At 47.3% G+C, this 17,609-nt stretch overlaps 1 protein-coding gene across 3 annotated transcripts in view; it reads right to left on the bottom strand.

The window, feature by feature from the left end:
* The window catches only part of DHX30 (DExH-box helicase 30), a 29,553-nt gene extending 17,939 nt beyond the window's left edge, over positions 1–11,614 (bottom strand). The window contains exons 1-6 of one of the 3 annotated variants that reach the window (XM_011223027.3): positions 11,162–11,614; positions 9,214–9,308; positions 8,413–8,519; positions 7,433–7,487; positions 2,091–2,186; positions 957–985 (exon numbers count right to left, since the gene is read on the bottom strand). In XM_011223027.3, coding sequence (XP_011221329.1) covers positions 957–985; positions 2,091–2,186; positions 7,433–7,487; positions 8,413–8,437 — 205 coding nt within the window. In that variant the 5' untranslated portion in view covers positions 8,438–8,519; positions 9,214–9,308; positions 11,162–11,614. The remainder of the gene's footprint in view (positions 1–956; positions 986–2,090; positions 2,187–7,432; positions 7,488–8,412; positions 8,520–9,213; positions 9,309–11,161) is intronic. The other 2 variants (XM_011223036.3, XM_011223030.3) reach the window with 2 other exon arrangements.
* Positions 11,615–17,609: the final 5,995 nt, after the last annotated feature.

Genomic DNA, 17,609 nt, shown 5'->3' with positions numbered 1-17,609 from the left:
TTCTGTCAGTGTCTTCAACCACAGTTAGATTTTGTGGATGGTCAAAATGGCAAGACATGGCGCCCTTGGCTGGCAAAAGGAAAGGTAAAGGGAGCTACAGGAGCCAGGCAGCCACCCTGACCGCCCTACCCATCCTCAGGGCTTTCCCATCCACATGCATAGAGCCACAGGGTCCCCTGAGGTAAACCACCGCGCCAAGAAAAGGGGACACATGTGTATGAGGAAATGGACAGGAAGGACTAGTCCTGTGGCCCCAGGATCCTGCCAGAAGGGCTGTTATCCCACGTTGCTTTCCAGTGCTCTCTGTCTCAGATCAGGGTGGGTGGGAAAAATCGACAGAAGGGGCTCTGAATTTCCTCACCCTTTACCAAGGAGGCCTTGGTAAGAGGTTGACGGTAGAATGGGGGGAGACAGGCAAAGAAGCTGGGAGTTTGTTCCAATTCCAAATCTGACTCTATAACCTATTCCAGTGGCCACCATTTTGTGAGCTCTGTCTTCCTGTCTGAACACCAGAGAGGCTGTTTCTGCCACACACACTTCCTCGTAAAGGCAGAGGCACCAGTGAAGCCACTAGGGAATCAGAAAGCATGGCAGAAAGGCCCAACAGTCATGTATGGACTAAAAGGTCAGTTGCTTCTGGGATGAAGAAATGGAGGCAAGAAAGGGAGAGAAAGGGAGAAAGAGAGAGAGAGAGAAAGGAGGCAAAGATGCATACAGCCATGGATGCCTTCCGGAGGCGCAGCTGTGAGGAGACAATCAGGCTCGGGGGGTCTGTGCTCCTACAGGGAAGACAGCGCGGGGACTGTCCCCCACCGGGAGCAGCTGCCCCCAAGTGCAGCAGCCTTCTCCCCTGCATGTGCTCAAGGAGGCACTGCCTAGCCGTGCTGCCTGGTTCATCCCGCCTAACCATCTTTAAGCTTAGCCAAAGCACATCTGACACTCTCAGAGCCACTCACCTGCCATGTTGGAAATGTTAACGTTCAGCCTTTTCGAGTTACAGGGCATTTTAAGAAAGAAAAAAAAAAGGGCAATCAACTCTTGTTTTGGCAACGGGAGGGGGGTGGCATTTCTTTAACACCTAAGTCAAATGGTCAGAGGGGCTGGAAGTATTTCTTTCTACGCTGTTGTCTGAGGTCGGGGCCACTGCAGCAGGAGGACGTCACGTGTGGACACTGCGTGGGAACAGGGCAGCAGCGTAGGCTGCAGAAACTGAGGTGCTCTGTGCTCCCCGACCCTTCCTGAGCTCTTGACCTTCAAAGCACTTTACAGACAGAGCCTAAAGTGGACGTGCTGTCTCCACAGGAGGCAAAGACTCTATGACCTAAAATCGTGTTCTTCCGCTAGGCAACTGGCCTTGGGGTGCGAACAGCCAGCCAATGGGGCAGAGGGGCAGCTGTCAGAGGAAAGCAAGAAGCCACCAGGGGCACTGGTCTTAGCAGACCTGGAAAAGCTTTAAGTCTGAGGGAGGGGCAGGGATGCTCCCCTGGGTCCCATCACTGGCCCCATCCCTGGGTACCAGTGGAACCTGAGGGGAGCTACCACCTGTCCGGGCGCGCTCACATCCTCCTCAGTCAAAAGGAGAGCCTACCCTGCCAAATGGACTGAGAGACAGATCTGAATGTCAGTAAAGTGCTTTGAGGAGCTGGGGGTAGATGAGGAAGGGATCTGCCAGGCATCCCCAAAGCCTCCAAGATGGAGGACACGGGGCCTGGTTAGGGCTCTCTGTTCTGGCCCTGCTACAGGCGCCCTGTGCTTTCTGAGCCACCTGAGCCAGGGGCTGCCTGGAAGAGCCAAGCCCTGCAGACTCTCCACACTGGTGCTGAACACCCAGACTGAGCTTAGGCTTTATGCCTGGTCGCACGAGGAAGCCCAATGAGACCACAGGGTCTAAGCCAGGGGACCAAGGATTATAAAATAACCCAGACCTTTAAAAAATGATCTCTCCCTGAGGTTCCAACAGCTCCGCTAGCCCCATTCTTCCTCACTGGCTTTCCAGAGGACCGTGACCCTGGCACCCGGGCTCCCACTGCCACCCACCTCCCCACAGACCCTGGATCAAGCTGATGCTGGAGGCAAGGCTCCTCCCTTACCTCGAGAGATGGTCCCTCCAGGGGCAGGGTTGACACACATGGGTGGAAGGCGGGGTGGGGGAAGTTTGCACTGACGCTGCCTGTGCTGGGCCCGATCTGGGGAAAGAGAGAGGGCATCAGGGTGACGTGTTCTCACCCCTCACAGTTACAGATCCCTGGACTGACTCACCCCAGAGCATCTGGGAGGAGCTCTGGGCAGCAGGGCTGCTGGACAGTATGTGCAGCCAGTCACAGGCTCTGAGAAACAGTGCCACCGATTCCACACAGAAAGAAGACAACTGTTTTATGTAGACGGGATACATGATAACTTTGTAGAGATCCCTTCCTGACTCTCAAAACAGCCCTCAAATTCTCCTGTTCCCTGAGCCACCTTCTGTGAGTGAAACACCCATCCCACTTCCTTCTCTACAGTCAAGAGTGGTGAGGACGAAACAAGAAAACGGTTGAAAACTGAAAAACCATGGTACCGTATAAATCCCCTTATCTGTCTTCCACTTATGGTAGCTATCCCGTGTCTGCTGTTAGTTCCCAGATGGCCATTTTAGTGAGCAGGTCTCAAATTATTCTTTCCCTCTAAGAAATGGGCCAGAAAAGGACTGACTGTTGGGGTCCTCCCTAAGCCAAGACCAGACCCACACTTACCAGCTTTCTCTCTCTTTATAAAAGTCAGTGGTTTGCCATTCCAAATACTTCCATTCATTTGGAGACTAAATACTACTTATCAGCGACCTATAAAGTATGTTTTTAAGAAGCTCCTATAAAGTATGTTTTTAAGAACTTTGCTATGCATGAACATCACGGTTGCAAGGGAAGGTGGGAAGGTACAGGAAGTAAGGTCCATATGTTGAACACACTGACACGGTGAAGGCGTCACCGCATCCCTGGGTCTGTGGGGAAGGTGCACGCGCTCTCTGCTCTCTTTGCCCCACTGGTTTCAATATGATAAATGGGGCAGGAGAGGAGCAGGGAGAGACAGCCACACGCACCACACACTTGAGCAACAGGCTGTGCGGCTACCATGATGCCCACTTCCACAATGCAGACTGGCTCATATGCAATTGGTACAGGAGGGAATGACATCAGTAAAACGTGAGAAGCCTCAGTTCAAATGTGATTTTTCTAAGGCAAGGGAACTGAAACAGCAAAGGGAGAATTATAATTCTCAACAAGAAAACAAAAGACCCCCATATACGTGTATGTATACACACACACACACACACACACACGTATGTATATTTTTTTTGAGAGAGCGAGCGCACACGTGCGAGCAGGGGTGGGAGGGGCAGAAGGAAAGGGAGAGAGAGAGAATCTTAAGCAGGCTCCTTGCCCAGCACAGAGCCCAACACAGGGCTCGATCCCACAACCCTGAGATCATGACCTGAGCTGAAATCAAGAGTCGGGCGCTTAACCCCCTGAGCCACCCAAGCACCCCTCAACTCTATTTTTTAAAACTTAAAATTGAGTGCCTGTAGGGAATCGAGGTGACAGATACATGGGTGCTCATTATACGATTTCTTCAACATTTCGGTAGTTTTGAAAATTTCCATACCAACGTGTGGGGGGGAGCCAGCACCTGCAGTGAGCTCCTCCTCCCCCACACTGTCAGCTGCATGTGCGCCTTCCCGGCAGCCCCCAGGGCTCAGAGCCCCACTGCCACCGCGCGGCCTCAGCCCAGCCAGCTCTGCGCCCGTTAGAACACGTTCTGTACATTTTTAGCATTGCACGGCGCTGCCTGCCTCGGCTGTCCACAGCATCTCCCCAGCCCCCAGTGACTGCTGTTGTCACACTCGGGCCATCAAGTTGCACTGTACCACCTCTGCTCAGTTTCTCCCACAAGCCCTCTTATGATGTGAGAGGTGTGTGATTCTGCAGAAAACACATACGGTGTTACAGCAGAAATGCCTGCAGGGTCTTCTGGAACAAAGTGCCTAGGATCAAGGTTTATCTTGAAATTAAGGTGGGAAATGACCAGCTCAACCTCTCCAGTCCGGTTTGAGAAGGTTCTCATTCATTTCCAGGGACACTGGGTTGAAAAAAAATAATAAATGATTTGATGATTACCTGTTTCATTAAGCATTTTCAGTAATGGGGGGGGGGCGGGGGGAGCTGTTACAATCCCATAACATCACTGAGCCCTCTTCTGACCATGAAGCTGGAGGGAAATTGCACATTCTTGTTGATCTCGTGTTTTTCAAAGTTTTGTGCTGACTATAAAAGACTCAGCTTGCTCTCTGTGGCCTGATTCTGATGGCATTACCTCCAAGAGACAGGAAACTTGTGTTAAGAAGCCAGCAAAGGCAGTTAACAGGCCGCTTACCAGGCCCACGAACGTGCTAGCTGAGAGGTGCTGGCAGCTCCGCTGAATTACATAAGAGGAAAGACGGCAGCCACAGACCCAGTGGGCCACGGTCCACAAAGCTGCAGGGGACTGCTCTAGCTCTTACCTTCAGAAGCATCCGGTGGCCCGCCCCATTGAGACTCGAAGCCCCGGAGTGCAAGAAAGCATCTCTGACACAAAGCTGTCTCCACACTAGTGTCTCCTACACAGGTGCTCAATCGTGCCGCCGCACAGCACACCACATGCTGAGGCCAAGCTGTTGCTCTCCAGCAAAACTCCGGCTATGGGGCTGCACCCCAGAGAGATCAATCCTCTCACATTTATCAAGGGCCCGCCAACTCCAGACTAAGGGCTGGAGACAGATCACAGCCAAGCGCTTTTCCTATACTATCTCTAATCTTCACTATACCTCTTAAGATAGGGAATGGGAAACGGGATCAGGTAAGTTAACACCTTGCTAGTGTTAATGGGAACCAGATATGAACCCCACAGAGTCTGACTCAAGCTTGACGCCATGTGACATTTCCTCTCAGGATTCATGACACCTTAGGGAGCTCATAATCTCATCATGAGGAGCAAAGAAACATAAAAACTAGATAAGAGATAAAGAACAGTCCTATACAACAATAAAAATGTCACAAGGCCACACATGACCAATTGCCAAGGTCATGGTGCAAACCACAAGTGATACTAGCATTCAGAAGACAGGAAAGGGCATTCAGCCTTACAGTCAGAAAAGAAAAGGCAGGTTTGCCTGAAGGAAAATATTCAAGGCAGTAAACTCTTTCTGATTAATGGTTTTCCCTGAGACCTTCAAGCATAAAATGCTTGTTGGTAAGAATATAACACTTACCTGTGTGGAAAGCAAGGCCCCAAATCAGACTATGTCTGCTTATTACATCCTGAAGCTACTTAATACCACAGATTGTGAATTTACCAGGTGTCAGGCCCTGTTCTAAGCTCTTTATACGTATTAACTCATCTGATCCTTAGAACAACCCTGTGAGGCAGGTACTGAGATCTGGCCCACTTACATCATGAGGAAATGAAGGCACAGTGGCCCAGTCACCTGCCTCCAGCCTTGGCCAGCAAGGGTGCAGAAGTGTGATGTGAACCAGGCATCTGGCTCCAGAATTTTTGCACAGTGAGGCTATGTTGGCTCCCATGAGACTGAATGCTAACAACATCACTCCTGATGAAAAGCCTCTAGAACAAATCAATCCCCGGCCGAGAAAGGAAAATCACAAATGCTCTAAAGGAATTTTGCCACAACTCTCTCACCTGGTACCATCTCCCTAACACATGGGAGTGAAATAACAGCAAAAAGGACGATTATGATTTTTACTGCGCTCTCCATCTCTTTACAAAATCAGTGCTGTTCATTCAGACACTCCCACCAAGAGAGAACCTATTTTCATCCAACTTTCACAAGTGGGTGGACAACAAAGCCCGCTGATTAATAAGTAAACACAAAGCAATTAAGTGTACTTAATTTTCAGCTCAAAATGTGCTGTCCGCACTAATCTCAAACCCAGTGTTTCCCTTTTCAGTCAGTTAACCAACGAAACCAGGATGATAGAGATTAATTTTTTCATGCAACATGAAAACAGACAGAGTGGCTAAAAACAAACAAGGAGGAGGCGCCTGGGTGGCTCAGTCGGTTGGGCGGCTGCCTTCAGCTCAGGTCAGGATCCCAGGGTCCTGGGATCAAGTCCCACATTGGGCTCCCTGCTCAGTGGGAAGCCTGCTTCTCCCTCTCCCTCTGCTACTCCCCCTGCTTGTGCTCTCTCCTTGCTCTGTCAGATAGATAGATAGATAGATAGATAGATAGATAGATAGATAGATAGATATCCTTAAAAAAAAAAAAAAAAAACAAATAAGGAGGCAGAAAGGTTGTTCTGAGCCCTGGTACATCCAGCCCTCCTCCTGACCCCATTCAACAGGACACCGCTCAGCCAAGGTTTTCCAGGCCTTTAGGACCATAAGTGGGAGAGGACACACAATGGGGAGGAAGACCTTTTTTTTTTTTTAATTTTTCGTAGGCTCCACACCCAGTGTGGAGCCCAATGCAGGGCTCCAATTCACGACCCTGAGATCAAGAATCACATCCTCTACCGACTGAGCCACCCTGGGGCCCCCAGAGGAGGACCTTTTTAATCAGCGGTTATGGAAGGTCTATTACGGTTCTCACCAATTTGTAAAATATGCTCGGACAGGAGTCTCACAGTCAGCATCAACAGAGATAACAGGCCTTTTACTCATGTTCCGTTAGAGGAGGAAAGTCATGCTCCTAAGATACGCAAAGCCCTCTAGAATGTGGTCCTTGAAGGCTTCACCAGCTAGAGCACTTCCTCTATGCAGGAATAAAGGCTACCCTACAGCCCAGCCATGGCTCAATTCTAACAATCCTCTCACCCCATTTGCTGGAGAGCATGGATTCTAAAACTTGCCACAGTTTCTATGACCACTAATAAAGCAATGACTCAATCCACTTTCCCCAGCGTTTGCTGAGGCCTACCCTGTGCAGAAGACTGTGCCAGGTGCCACAAATGGTAAAGGAGCATGACAGACCCTGGCTGCAGGAAGCTTCGAGTCTAGAGATGTGACGATTAGTTCAGAACAGACTAAGCGCAAGAACATACCGATAAGGTGCTGAGGAAAATCAGAGAAAGGAGAGACTGTTATTTGGCTGGTAGAATCAGGAGTGGTTCGTGGAGGAAATGGTGTAAAACACTGGCTTAGAAAAACAGTTGGGAATCCAATGAGCAGTGAGTACATGTGAGAGGATACTCGGGGGAGGAGCAGCAAATGAACACAGGGACTCGTCCAAGGACTTAGCCACAGGTTATAAGCACCATGCAAGGGGAAGGCAGAGAAAGGACTTCGGTAAGTCATGCAAAGAAGGGGTCTAGGGCTCCACACTGGTCAGGGATCTCCACAGCCCTCACAGCTGCCCATCACTGGGAGGGAGGGCATGAGGTCACACGCACAGCTACGTTCTTACCTTTTCTGAATGAGTCCAGGCTGAACATTTCTGGCCAGGAGGGAAAGCTGGAATCCTAAGAAGGGGGGTCGTGAGGCAATGGTTACTATTCTTGGTCCAGAATCCTACAGAGAAGACTTCAATAACACAGACAGTGCTGTCCAGAAGTCGAGAAAAATGAAGCTCTTCACTAATGAGCCCCAACTGCTGTTCCCAGTCTTAAGGATGCAAGGGCCATCTCCACTCTAGAGTAATTACATGGCTTTGTTTCTTTCTCATTGAGAGCTTTCTTCTTTCTCTGTCCTAAATGCCCTGAACCCTGCTCAACAGAACGAGATGCATTTCATCCTGAGAGACATATTTCCACCTCATCACAATACTTGCAATTTTCTTGGGACTTCCGGAAAGGAAGGAAATTCTATACGGACCCCTTTTCTCATGTGGCATCAGTTAGCGGGACTGATGACTACTCTATGGACATACTAGCTTACTGGTCTTTCAGAAAACCCAGTCCAGCCCCTAGGGATGGGACTTGGTGCAGTATCAAAGAGTAACTGTATCATAATTCAAAATAAAAGCTTTTCATGGTGGAGTCTATTAAATAACAAATATTAACTTAAAGTTCAACTGTTGGGCAAAAATTTTGGTACATTTCATTCATTTAATTGAAGAGTATACCTAGAACCTTAAAACACACACACACACACACACACACACACAGAGAGAGAGAGAGAGAGAGAGAGAGATAAGTAACACCGCTGGTTTAATGACTTTGTTTTCAAAAACACTCAAACTCACTTATAGATGTTTTTAATAATGTAGTGCTCCGGGGTTGGTGCAGTAACCTTATGTAGCCTCAGTTTAAAAGCACCTACACAATGTTTTAGCAAACCAGGATACTGTCCAACATTACAAGGAGTCTAATAGGGCCTACGCTCCTGCTCCTGACTGCTTTCCCGTCTAATTCTCAAATGGCGGGAAGATGGGGGTGGAGGGCTGACCTGGGGCCGAATCTTTCAGGTCCATAGCAGGTCTGCCCTGATGGCCTCCTCTCCCCCAGGGATGCCGGAAATTTCAGCCGATAGGTTATGGTCGCTCAGAGAGAAAACTTCAATACAATATCAACAATGATACAATTCACTTTAAGAAGTTACATTCTATAGACTCCTTCTTTCCAAATTAAAAGAAAAAGGGTGTAATTTGAGATTCTAATCCTAAAGAAAAACCTGCAATACTATAAAATCTAAACCATCTAAGTGATTATTATTCAAGAGACAATACTTTCTTGCTAAGAAAGTAAATTAATTCGCTTGTAAACAGACTACTTTGCTTTTAAAAAGCCCCCGACGCTCTCCAAGGCTCACATAACACTAGCTTTTCCTGTATCAGTCTTAAAATAAGTATGATATTCAAGATAGGATGTTTTAGAGATAGTTTACTGAGCTCTAAAACATGCCATAGAGATTGAAAAGAAAGGTTTTCTTGACATATATTTTCTTGAAACATATTTCCTTGAAATATAATTATGTTGGAAACTTTTATGATTCAGAGTTGCTCTTAAATAATTCAAAGACAAGTAAAATAACATTATGTCAAGAGTTCTTGCATAATGAAACACCACTTAACTCCAGGTAGAGTCACTATGGGACGATTCAAGGACAGAGAGATTCCGTAATGACTAATTAAAAATGATACCCTTGTTCCAAGACAGTCACAAATGGATTTAATACGTGCCTTTGCTTTACAGTGTGGCTGAGCATGAGGTCCGCCTCTGTTCTGTGTGCATGGCTAAATCAACTTACCTTACACGAGCAGTGACAGTCTCAGATTTTGTAGGCTTTTGAACTGGAGCTGAATTCTCTCCTTGCTATTCCTCATCACGAGGCTGGGCCTCCTCCTAAAAAATACAAGGCTGGGTCACTAAAGTGATGGGCCCCACGGGGCAAATAAAGCTGCTGCACACCACTGAAATCCATTTACTAACGCTAACAGCAAGGACAAGTTTTGTTAATGGCATGAAGCACACACTGGACACACTGGCCTCACTTCAGGACCTGCCATGACAGACTCAAGACCCATCAAATTGTGAGCTGCCCTATACCAGCACCTGTAAGATGCCAAGAAAGAGATGTCATGGTAAAGAGGGGTTTGTAGTCCTGAAAGCATTTTCTCCAAGCCCAGAGCAAAATCCCCTTCAGTTCTGAGTTCTAATCCCATAAGGTAGATAAAGAAACTCTTTCAGATTAGGAAAATAACAACTAAACCACGAAAATAACAACATTTTTATAGTTCACAAAGTACTTCCATAGACTTTATAGCACTTAATCTATGCAACTACCCAGGGAGGTTGAAATTATCTTTCCCAGAGAAGGAAATTGAGGCAGATTTTCCCAGAGAAAGTTACACAACTTGCCCGAGATCCCATAGCTGCCTCAGGACAGAATGGAAATCTGCAGTTAGGTACTGGACTCTAAAGCTTTACAAGCTTACACTATACTATTTTTCTTACTTCCATGATACCATGCTGTTGCCTAGATGTCCTGTGGTTCATTCCTGGAAATAGTATCTTATAGTGATATAAAGTTTGAAAGGGGCAAGATGGTCCAACTGATAAACTTCGGACCATGGCTACATAAGTTAAAACACTTGGAGAATAAATATCTTTTGGAGGTAAAGGGACAACCTACACAGGTTAAAAAAAAAAAATGCAGCAAAGTATGTATTTCCTGCATCTTAAACAGCTCTACAAATAAAGAGCACCAACATAAACGCTATCAGGAAAAGAGGTGTCCGTCCTGGAAACTCCAGCACTCCAAGATTTAAGTGTAAATTGTAAGATATGGTCAAGACCCACAATGAGAGGGGCTTTATTGCTTTCAAAGAAACTGCAAGGGAAACCATCAGACAATGTCTCCTTTCCCTCTGGCCAGTAAGTTGCAATCAAAAACAGTTTGAGAGTCTGCACCTGGCCATCTGCAGTCCACCTGCTACAATGTATGGCAAGCCCCTGTGAATTGGGGTTGCAAGGTGGGACAATCTCTGTCTTGCAATATCACAATTAAGGTGACCAAAGTTGCTACACGAGGACTAGCTAGACAGCATGCTGACGCCATACTCCGGGCTTGGGGGTTCTAAGGACCCCTGGGACTCCAGTTCACTGCAAACAAAGGACCCAACATGCATTAGGTCTTCCCCTGCGAAAGGGGGCAAGTCACCACCAGCAAACAAAGAACACCTCACCCCCTGGCCTCCCCCAGTGACAAGGTCGGTGCAAAAAGGGGCAAACCAGGGGAGCCAGAATGCACCAGGCCTCCCTTTGGACGAACGGTCCAGGCGGCACGGGGGACAGACAAAGGTCCCGGGGCACTCCGGGGGCTTCCTCCAGGCCCTGCCTCGGGGAACGGAGCATCCCCTGAGGCGGAGGCGTCGTTGCGCCAATGAAGCGGCCTCTCCCGCGGTCCCCGCGGAGCCCCTGGCTACCAGGCCCGCCCCAGCGGACCGGCCTGGCCCCCGCCCCCGCCCAGGCTCCATGGCAACGGCAGGCCGAGGCCTGGCTGCCCACGGCTCGGCCGGGCCGGCTTCGCGGGCAGGCCTAGGATGCCCGGCCTGCTCCTCGGGCCCGCCCGCTTCTCCGCCCCACTCTCCGCCAAGCCGGCGGTCGGACCCGGGCCCCTCCTCGCGCGGACCACCCCCGGCCACGGCAAGCTCCTCAAGGGGACACGAAAGGGGAGAATAAAAAGCCCAATTCACCTGTTGTTACAGATGTGAAACAAGCCTCGGTGCACCGCGCATGAGCCGCTGGCCCCCCCAACCACGGCGGGACTACAACTCCCACCAGTGGCGGCGCGGCCCCTTCCGGGTCCCGTGGCGGAAGTCCCGCCGGCCGCCCCGGCGTTCCCCGCCCCGCTTCCCGCGCCGACCCGTAGTCTGAGCGGGTCTCCAGCGGGTCCCACACCCGGGGCTCGCAGTGGCCTCCCAGGGCTTAAGCCGCTGGGCGGCCAACCCGCGGCGAGACGCCGGCGCCGGACCCAATGGGGGGCGGCCAAGCCGCGGCGGGCGCAGGCGGGACTTCCGGCAGAGCCACCGAGGGGGTGGGCGCGCCCGCAGCTGTGGGGCCGCCGAGGAAGGGGGTTTGGGCTGCGGGGGCCCGGGCCCCACACGGCGCCCCCTCGCAGCGCCTCAGCCTCCGGCAGTGTGAGAGCGGGAGGGCCCTCGCGTCTTCTGCGCCCCCGCCCCGCGGCCCCCGACCAGTCAGGGCTGAGCCGCGAACGAAATCCTGCTCGGGCTCCAGACCTCACCCGCCTTCCCCGCCACAGCCCGTGGCCACGCCTCTTCTTCTCTCCATCTCCCCTCCGATCTTCTGTTTCTGTAGGGAGGTGAGAATTTCTGCCTCACGACATTGTTAGGAGACCAACGCGATGGCACGTTGTGAACTGTACAGCGGTGGGAGAAAGGACAAGGTGGCACTTGCTGGTCCGAGTGCCGCTGGGCGGCTCTGGAGGTCTGGGCCCCGCTCCCTGGCCTCGGAAGTGAGCAGGGGGCATTGTCCCTGTCAAGTGCCTCGGCCCTCTAGACCAGGCTCCCGTGGGCGTTCGGTGGAATCCAACTTCAAAAGGAAAGAACTCAGTTGGGGTTGCTCTGAGGCTGGGTTAGGATTTTACAGCTGGAACGACCTAGAAGATGCTTTTAAAACGTGACCTTCCAGGATATATGAAGAATTAGTGCCATATCCCGTCATTTTTGTCCGAGCAATTAAATGCAACAAGTTGTTTGGGTTTTTTTTTCCCCTCTCTCTCTACATTGGACAGAAGTGTGGGGGAGGTGAGCGTGGAGCAGCATTCATTCATTAAAATAATTATTTACTTTTCTGAGCAGGACATGGTGCTGGGCTATGGGGTGTGGGAAATGATCCCTGTACAGATACTTGAGTGAACTGTAGAGCAATTTTTAGAAGCGAGTTTTGAGGATACAACAAGCTGCCCCTCGAGGGGCTTAGGGCCTGGTAGACAAGGTGAGAACATTGTGTGAGCCAAAAAGAAAGTGAAAAATGCTGGAGAGGAGGTATCAAGTGTTAGAGGGTTGAGAGAAAGGAATAGTTAATGGCAAAATCAAGGAGAAGGAACCGCAGAAGCAAAGACAGCCAGTGGAACAAAAGGCAAATTCTAAGAATATGCAGTAGCTCGGTGTGACTGGAGGGTTGGATATGTGTACTGGCTTTAGAGGCGATGGAACAAAGTATAGGTGGGAATGCTATGCTGAGGGATGTTGACTTTATTTGTACGCAGTTACTCTTCCTAAGACATTATTTTTACAGTTCTAAGTGGGAAAGTAAAATAACCGTCGATTTTGAGGAAGGTTATTCCAAAAGTGTGAGGGGAAGATTGGCTGGAAAAATAGAAGCTAGGGTACTAATGAGATGAGAGGTACTGAGGGATTCAACTGTGCTCAGGAGTGAAAAAGGCAAGGAAGAGGTATGACAGGGTGATGGTAAAGCGCCAGGCTGACCCCTAGCCACAGGTATGTGGAGGGGTGACTGAGATCTGTGCCAGGGGACTGCAAGGATTGCGCACTGTTACCATAATGAAGGGGCAGGGCAGTCGGAGAAGATGATGGATTCCACTTCATACAGATTATGTTTGAAATGCTGTTGGGAACATTAAGTGATGAAGATGTGGTCCCTACTGCAAAAGATGTTTTGGCAGAATGAGAAAAGCATGTGAACAAGTCTTAAAACCTAGGGGAAGCCCTGCAAAAGAGACGCAAGTGGAACATTCGTACTGCTTTTCCTTGCTGCAGATTTTCTGTTTGTAGTCTTCTTTCTGAAGGACCTTTCCTTTTTCCTGAGCTTTGAACTATTCTTAATGGTTGTATCTGGTGAAGTTGATAAAGTGATCCACTTTATGATAAGGTGAGTGCTGGGAGTGTCTTTTTCCCTTTCTCCCATATATTTCCCCTCTTGTTTCCTGCTCATTTCTTTATCACGACCTTATTTTCCTGGGTCCAGTCCCTAGACTTCACTCTTGGCTAACATCTCTGCCTGGAAACTCCTCTGCTTCCTCAGACCATGTAAGGCCCTCTGGTCGTTTATTCTTCCCCATGTGGTAGCAAGCACCCAAGGTATAGCCTTGATCTGTCTTGCCCAACTAGCACGCCAGCCTCTTGGAGTTATATTTGGGTCTTAATGCCACGTAAGTGCTCCAAGGAGTGTTTGGATAATGGCTTTCCTCCATTAGATTCTCATCCTGTGGAGTCATGCTACTGAGGTTACTTTTCTTCAGTTTCTTAAGGTTGAAGTGTTGGTAGAAACGATTTTATTTTCTGTATTGAAGTAGTACTTGTAACCAAGGCCATCGAGCCACAGCAAACAGGGTGGAAGAAGAACATAATTTTTGTCATGGGATCTACAGCCACAAGAAGTGGGATCGGAGACCTCTCTCACACATCTAAGCTTCTGTTCCTATGTGCCTGCAGGAAATTCTGTGTTGCTAGCTCCACGGTATTTCTTGAATTCCTTTAAACCTGCCCACACTTTCTGTCAATAGTCTCGTTTGTAAACTCTGATTCAGTTGCCTAGTTTGAGTGGCATTTTTACCTCTTATGTTTATTGCCCCAGACTAAGGTAATTTTGTGGGTACTTCAAAGTAAGTTTTCAAAAAAGACTAAACACTCCCTTTCTGTGCTTTGTCAGAGAGAAAGCAGGCTACTTGGCAAAATATACTGTAGAGTTAGAAGATTCTTAAGTCAGAACAAAGTTGAACCAGATGGCTTTTTAGGCCATTTCAATTCTGAAATTTCATTACTCTAGACAGAATTCCATTTACAGGGGTGTCTGTGTGGCGCAGTCAGTTAAACATCTGCCTTCAGCTCAGGTCATGATTCCAGGGTCCTGGGCTCAAGCCCCGCATGGGACTCTGCTCAGCAGTGAATCTGCTTCTCCCTCTTCCTCTCCCTCTGTAATCTCTCTCACTCTCTCTCAAATAAATAAGTAAAATCTTTAAAAAAAAAAAAGGGGGGGGGTCCCTGGGTGGCTCAGTCGGTTGGGCACCTGCCTTTGGCTCAGGGTCCTGGGATTGAGCCCCATGTCAGGCTCCCTGATGGCAGGAAACCTGCTTCTCCCTCTCCCTGCTCTTGTTCTCTCTCACTATCTCTGTCTCTCAAATAAATAAATAAAATCTTCTTTAAAAAATCTTAAAAAAAAGATTCTATTTGCAGTAACTGGTGCTTATTCAGATCTCTCTGTAAATATGGAAAATTCCATAAATTCTGGTTTTTATTAAGGTGAGAAATTAATTTACTTAATATGCAAAGAGTTTGCTGATTAATTTTTTAACATCCATAATACAACAGAAGATGAGTATTGGGCATGAATAGGACGTGAGCAAAAAAATACATTTCAAATGGCCCTTAGGTTTAGGAAGAGAAAGTTCAGCCTTGCTTTTTTTTTTTTTTTTAATGTTCTATCTTTTATTGTGGCAAAATATACCTAACATAAAATTTGACATTTTAACCACTTTAAAGTTACGTTTCAGTGACATTTGGTACGTGTACATGTTGTGCAACCATCACTACTATCTAGTTCCAGAACATGTTCATTACCCCAAAAGGAAGTCCCATGTGCAGTCTGCATTAAGCAGTCACTCCCCATCTTCCTCCCACCCTCCCCAGCAACAGCCCCTGGCAACAACTAATCTGCTTTCTGTTTCCATGGATTTTCTTATTCCAGATATTTCATGTAAATGAAATCATATAACGTGGCCTTTTGTGTCTGGGTTTTTTTCAGTTAGCATCATGTTTTCAAGATTTATCTGTTTTGTGGCATGTGTCAGTGCTTCCTTTCTTTTTTCTTTTTAATTTTTAAGTAATCTCGACACCCAGCATAGGGCTCGAACTCACAACTCCGAGATCAAGAGCTGCATGCTGTCCCAACTGAGCCAGCCAGACAGACCCCCAGTACTTCATTTCTTTCTATGGTTGAATAATATTCCATTTTGTTTGTCCTTTCCATATGTTGCTGGGCATTTGGGTTTCCACCTTTTGGCTATTGGGAATAGCACTGCTGTGAACATCGGTGTACATGTTTTTGTTAGAACACCTATTTTTATTTTTGGGGTACATACCTAGGAGTAGAATTGCAACTTTGCTTTTTTTTTTTTTTTTAAGATTTATTGATTTTATTTATTTTAGAGCACAAGTGGGAGGAGTAGCAGAGAGAGAGAATCTCAAGCAAGCTCGCCCTGAGCATGGAGCCTGACACAAGCTCGATCTCACAACCCTGAGATCATGATCGGAGCCTTAAGCAAGAGTTGGATCCCCAACCGACTGAGCCATGCAGGCACCCTGCCACTTTGCTTATTTTTTTAAGACAGTTACAACTATGGAACCCACTTAGCATTCTTCCTTCAAGTGATTTATAAGATTTGTTTTCTCTCTTCACCTGGGTCTCTGCTCAGATGTCATCTCAGAGACAGCTTCCCAGACAACCTTGTGTATTTATTTATGTTATCTTTACTTATCGCTTGTTTCTCCCCTAGAATAAAGGTCTTGAGGGCAGGGATTTAATTCTTTGTCACCACTGTCCTCTTAGCACCTTGCACAGGATCTGGCACTGTTGAGAAGTACGTGTTGAGTAAATGCTGAATGGGCACTTCACCTGGGAGACAAGCGCTCATAGACTATTGTGGGAACTGTAAATTGGTAGTACTTATAAAGAGGGTCGTTTGGCAGTATCAGATTTAAAATGTTCATGCCCTTTGACTCATTTCAATTCTAGGAGTTTATCTAAGCATACCCCCATATATATGTAAAAAAATTCATTGTTGGGGTGCCTGGGTAGCTCAGTTGGTTAAGCGTCTGCCTTCGGCTCAGGTCATGATCCCAGGGTCCTGGGATGGAGCCCCCCATGGAGCCCCACGTCGGTCTCCCTGCTCAGTGGGGAGTCTGCTTTTCCTTTTCCCTCTGCCCCTCCCCCTGCTTGAGAGAGCGTGCACACTCGTTCTCAAAATCTTTTTTTTTTTTAAAGAAGAGAAAATTCACTGCTGCATTGTTTGTAATATATTTTTTAAAAACCTACCTATCCCTTATTAAGAGGCTGGTTGCATTAAATAGAATATATCTGCATTAGTCTCCAGCTATCATAATAAAATACCCCAGTCTGGGCGCCTTAAACAACAGAAATTTACTTTCTCATAGTTCTGGAGGCTAGAAGTCCAGGGTCAAGGTGCTACCAGAGTTGCTGAGGCCTTTATTCCTGGCTTGCAGGTGGTTGCCTTCTTCCTGTGCCCTCACGTCGCCTTTCCTCTGTGCATATGGAGAGAGAGAGGTCTCTGGTGTCTGTTCTTTTTTTTAAGGACATTAGTCCTATCTGATTAGAGTTCCACTCTTATGACCTCATTTAGCGTTAATTACCCCCCTGAAGATCCTATCTTAAACACAGTCACATTGGGGGCTAGGGTTTCAACATACGAATTTGGAGGTGACACAAATCATAATGTCATCAATTAAACGAAGTAGTATGCAGCAATTTAAAAGAATTAGTGCAAACACTGAAAAATATCCAGGAAATGTTGCGTTTAAAAAGCCATGTTTTATGATTGTATGTTTATAATTCAAACTGTGTTTTTAAAAAGACCATGTGTTTATACATATGTAAGTTTAGAACATTTCTGCAAAAATATAACAGAACTGGTTTTTTTTTTTTTAATTTTTTAAGTAAGCTCTACACCCAATATGGGGCTTGAACTCACAACCCAGAGATCAAGACTCACACGCTCTACTGACCAAGCTAGCCAGGCACCCCTCTATTAGAACTGTTAACTGTGCAGCTAAATCAGAGTCTCTTAGTTTTCACTTTATACTCTTCTATATTGTTGGATTTTGGGTGGCCGAAAGTATGTATTCCTTTTATGGTAATAAAAAAATAAAAATAAAACGTATGAAATGTGCAGAGCTCTTGAGAGAGAAATTTAGTTATAATGGTAGCCATTAACACACCTGTGCTAGCTAGCCATGCGTGCTATTTTCAAATATATTAAACTCAGATGTACATTTATTTTTAAAATGTATATTTATTTTATATTATAATTAGATAGTAATTCCATAATAATTTGAAACATACACAAAGTCACGAGATAGTATCTGTTATGCCACGGACCCTGAGGGTCCCTGCAGGTTCTTGTTGGATATACCAAGAATTCAACGC

This window comes from Ailuropoda melanoleuca, chromosome 4 (assembly GCF_002007445.2).
Source record: "Ailuropoda melanoleuca isolate Jingjing chromosome 4, ASM200744v2, whole genome shotgun sequence".
NCBI lineage: Eukaryota > Metazoa > Chordata > Mammalia > Carnivora > Ursidae > Ailuropoda > Ailuropoda melanoleuca.
This window is presented reverse-complemented; position numbering and strand designations above follow the sequence as displayed.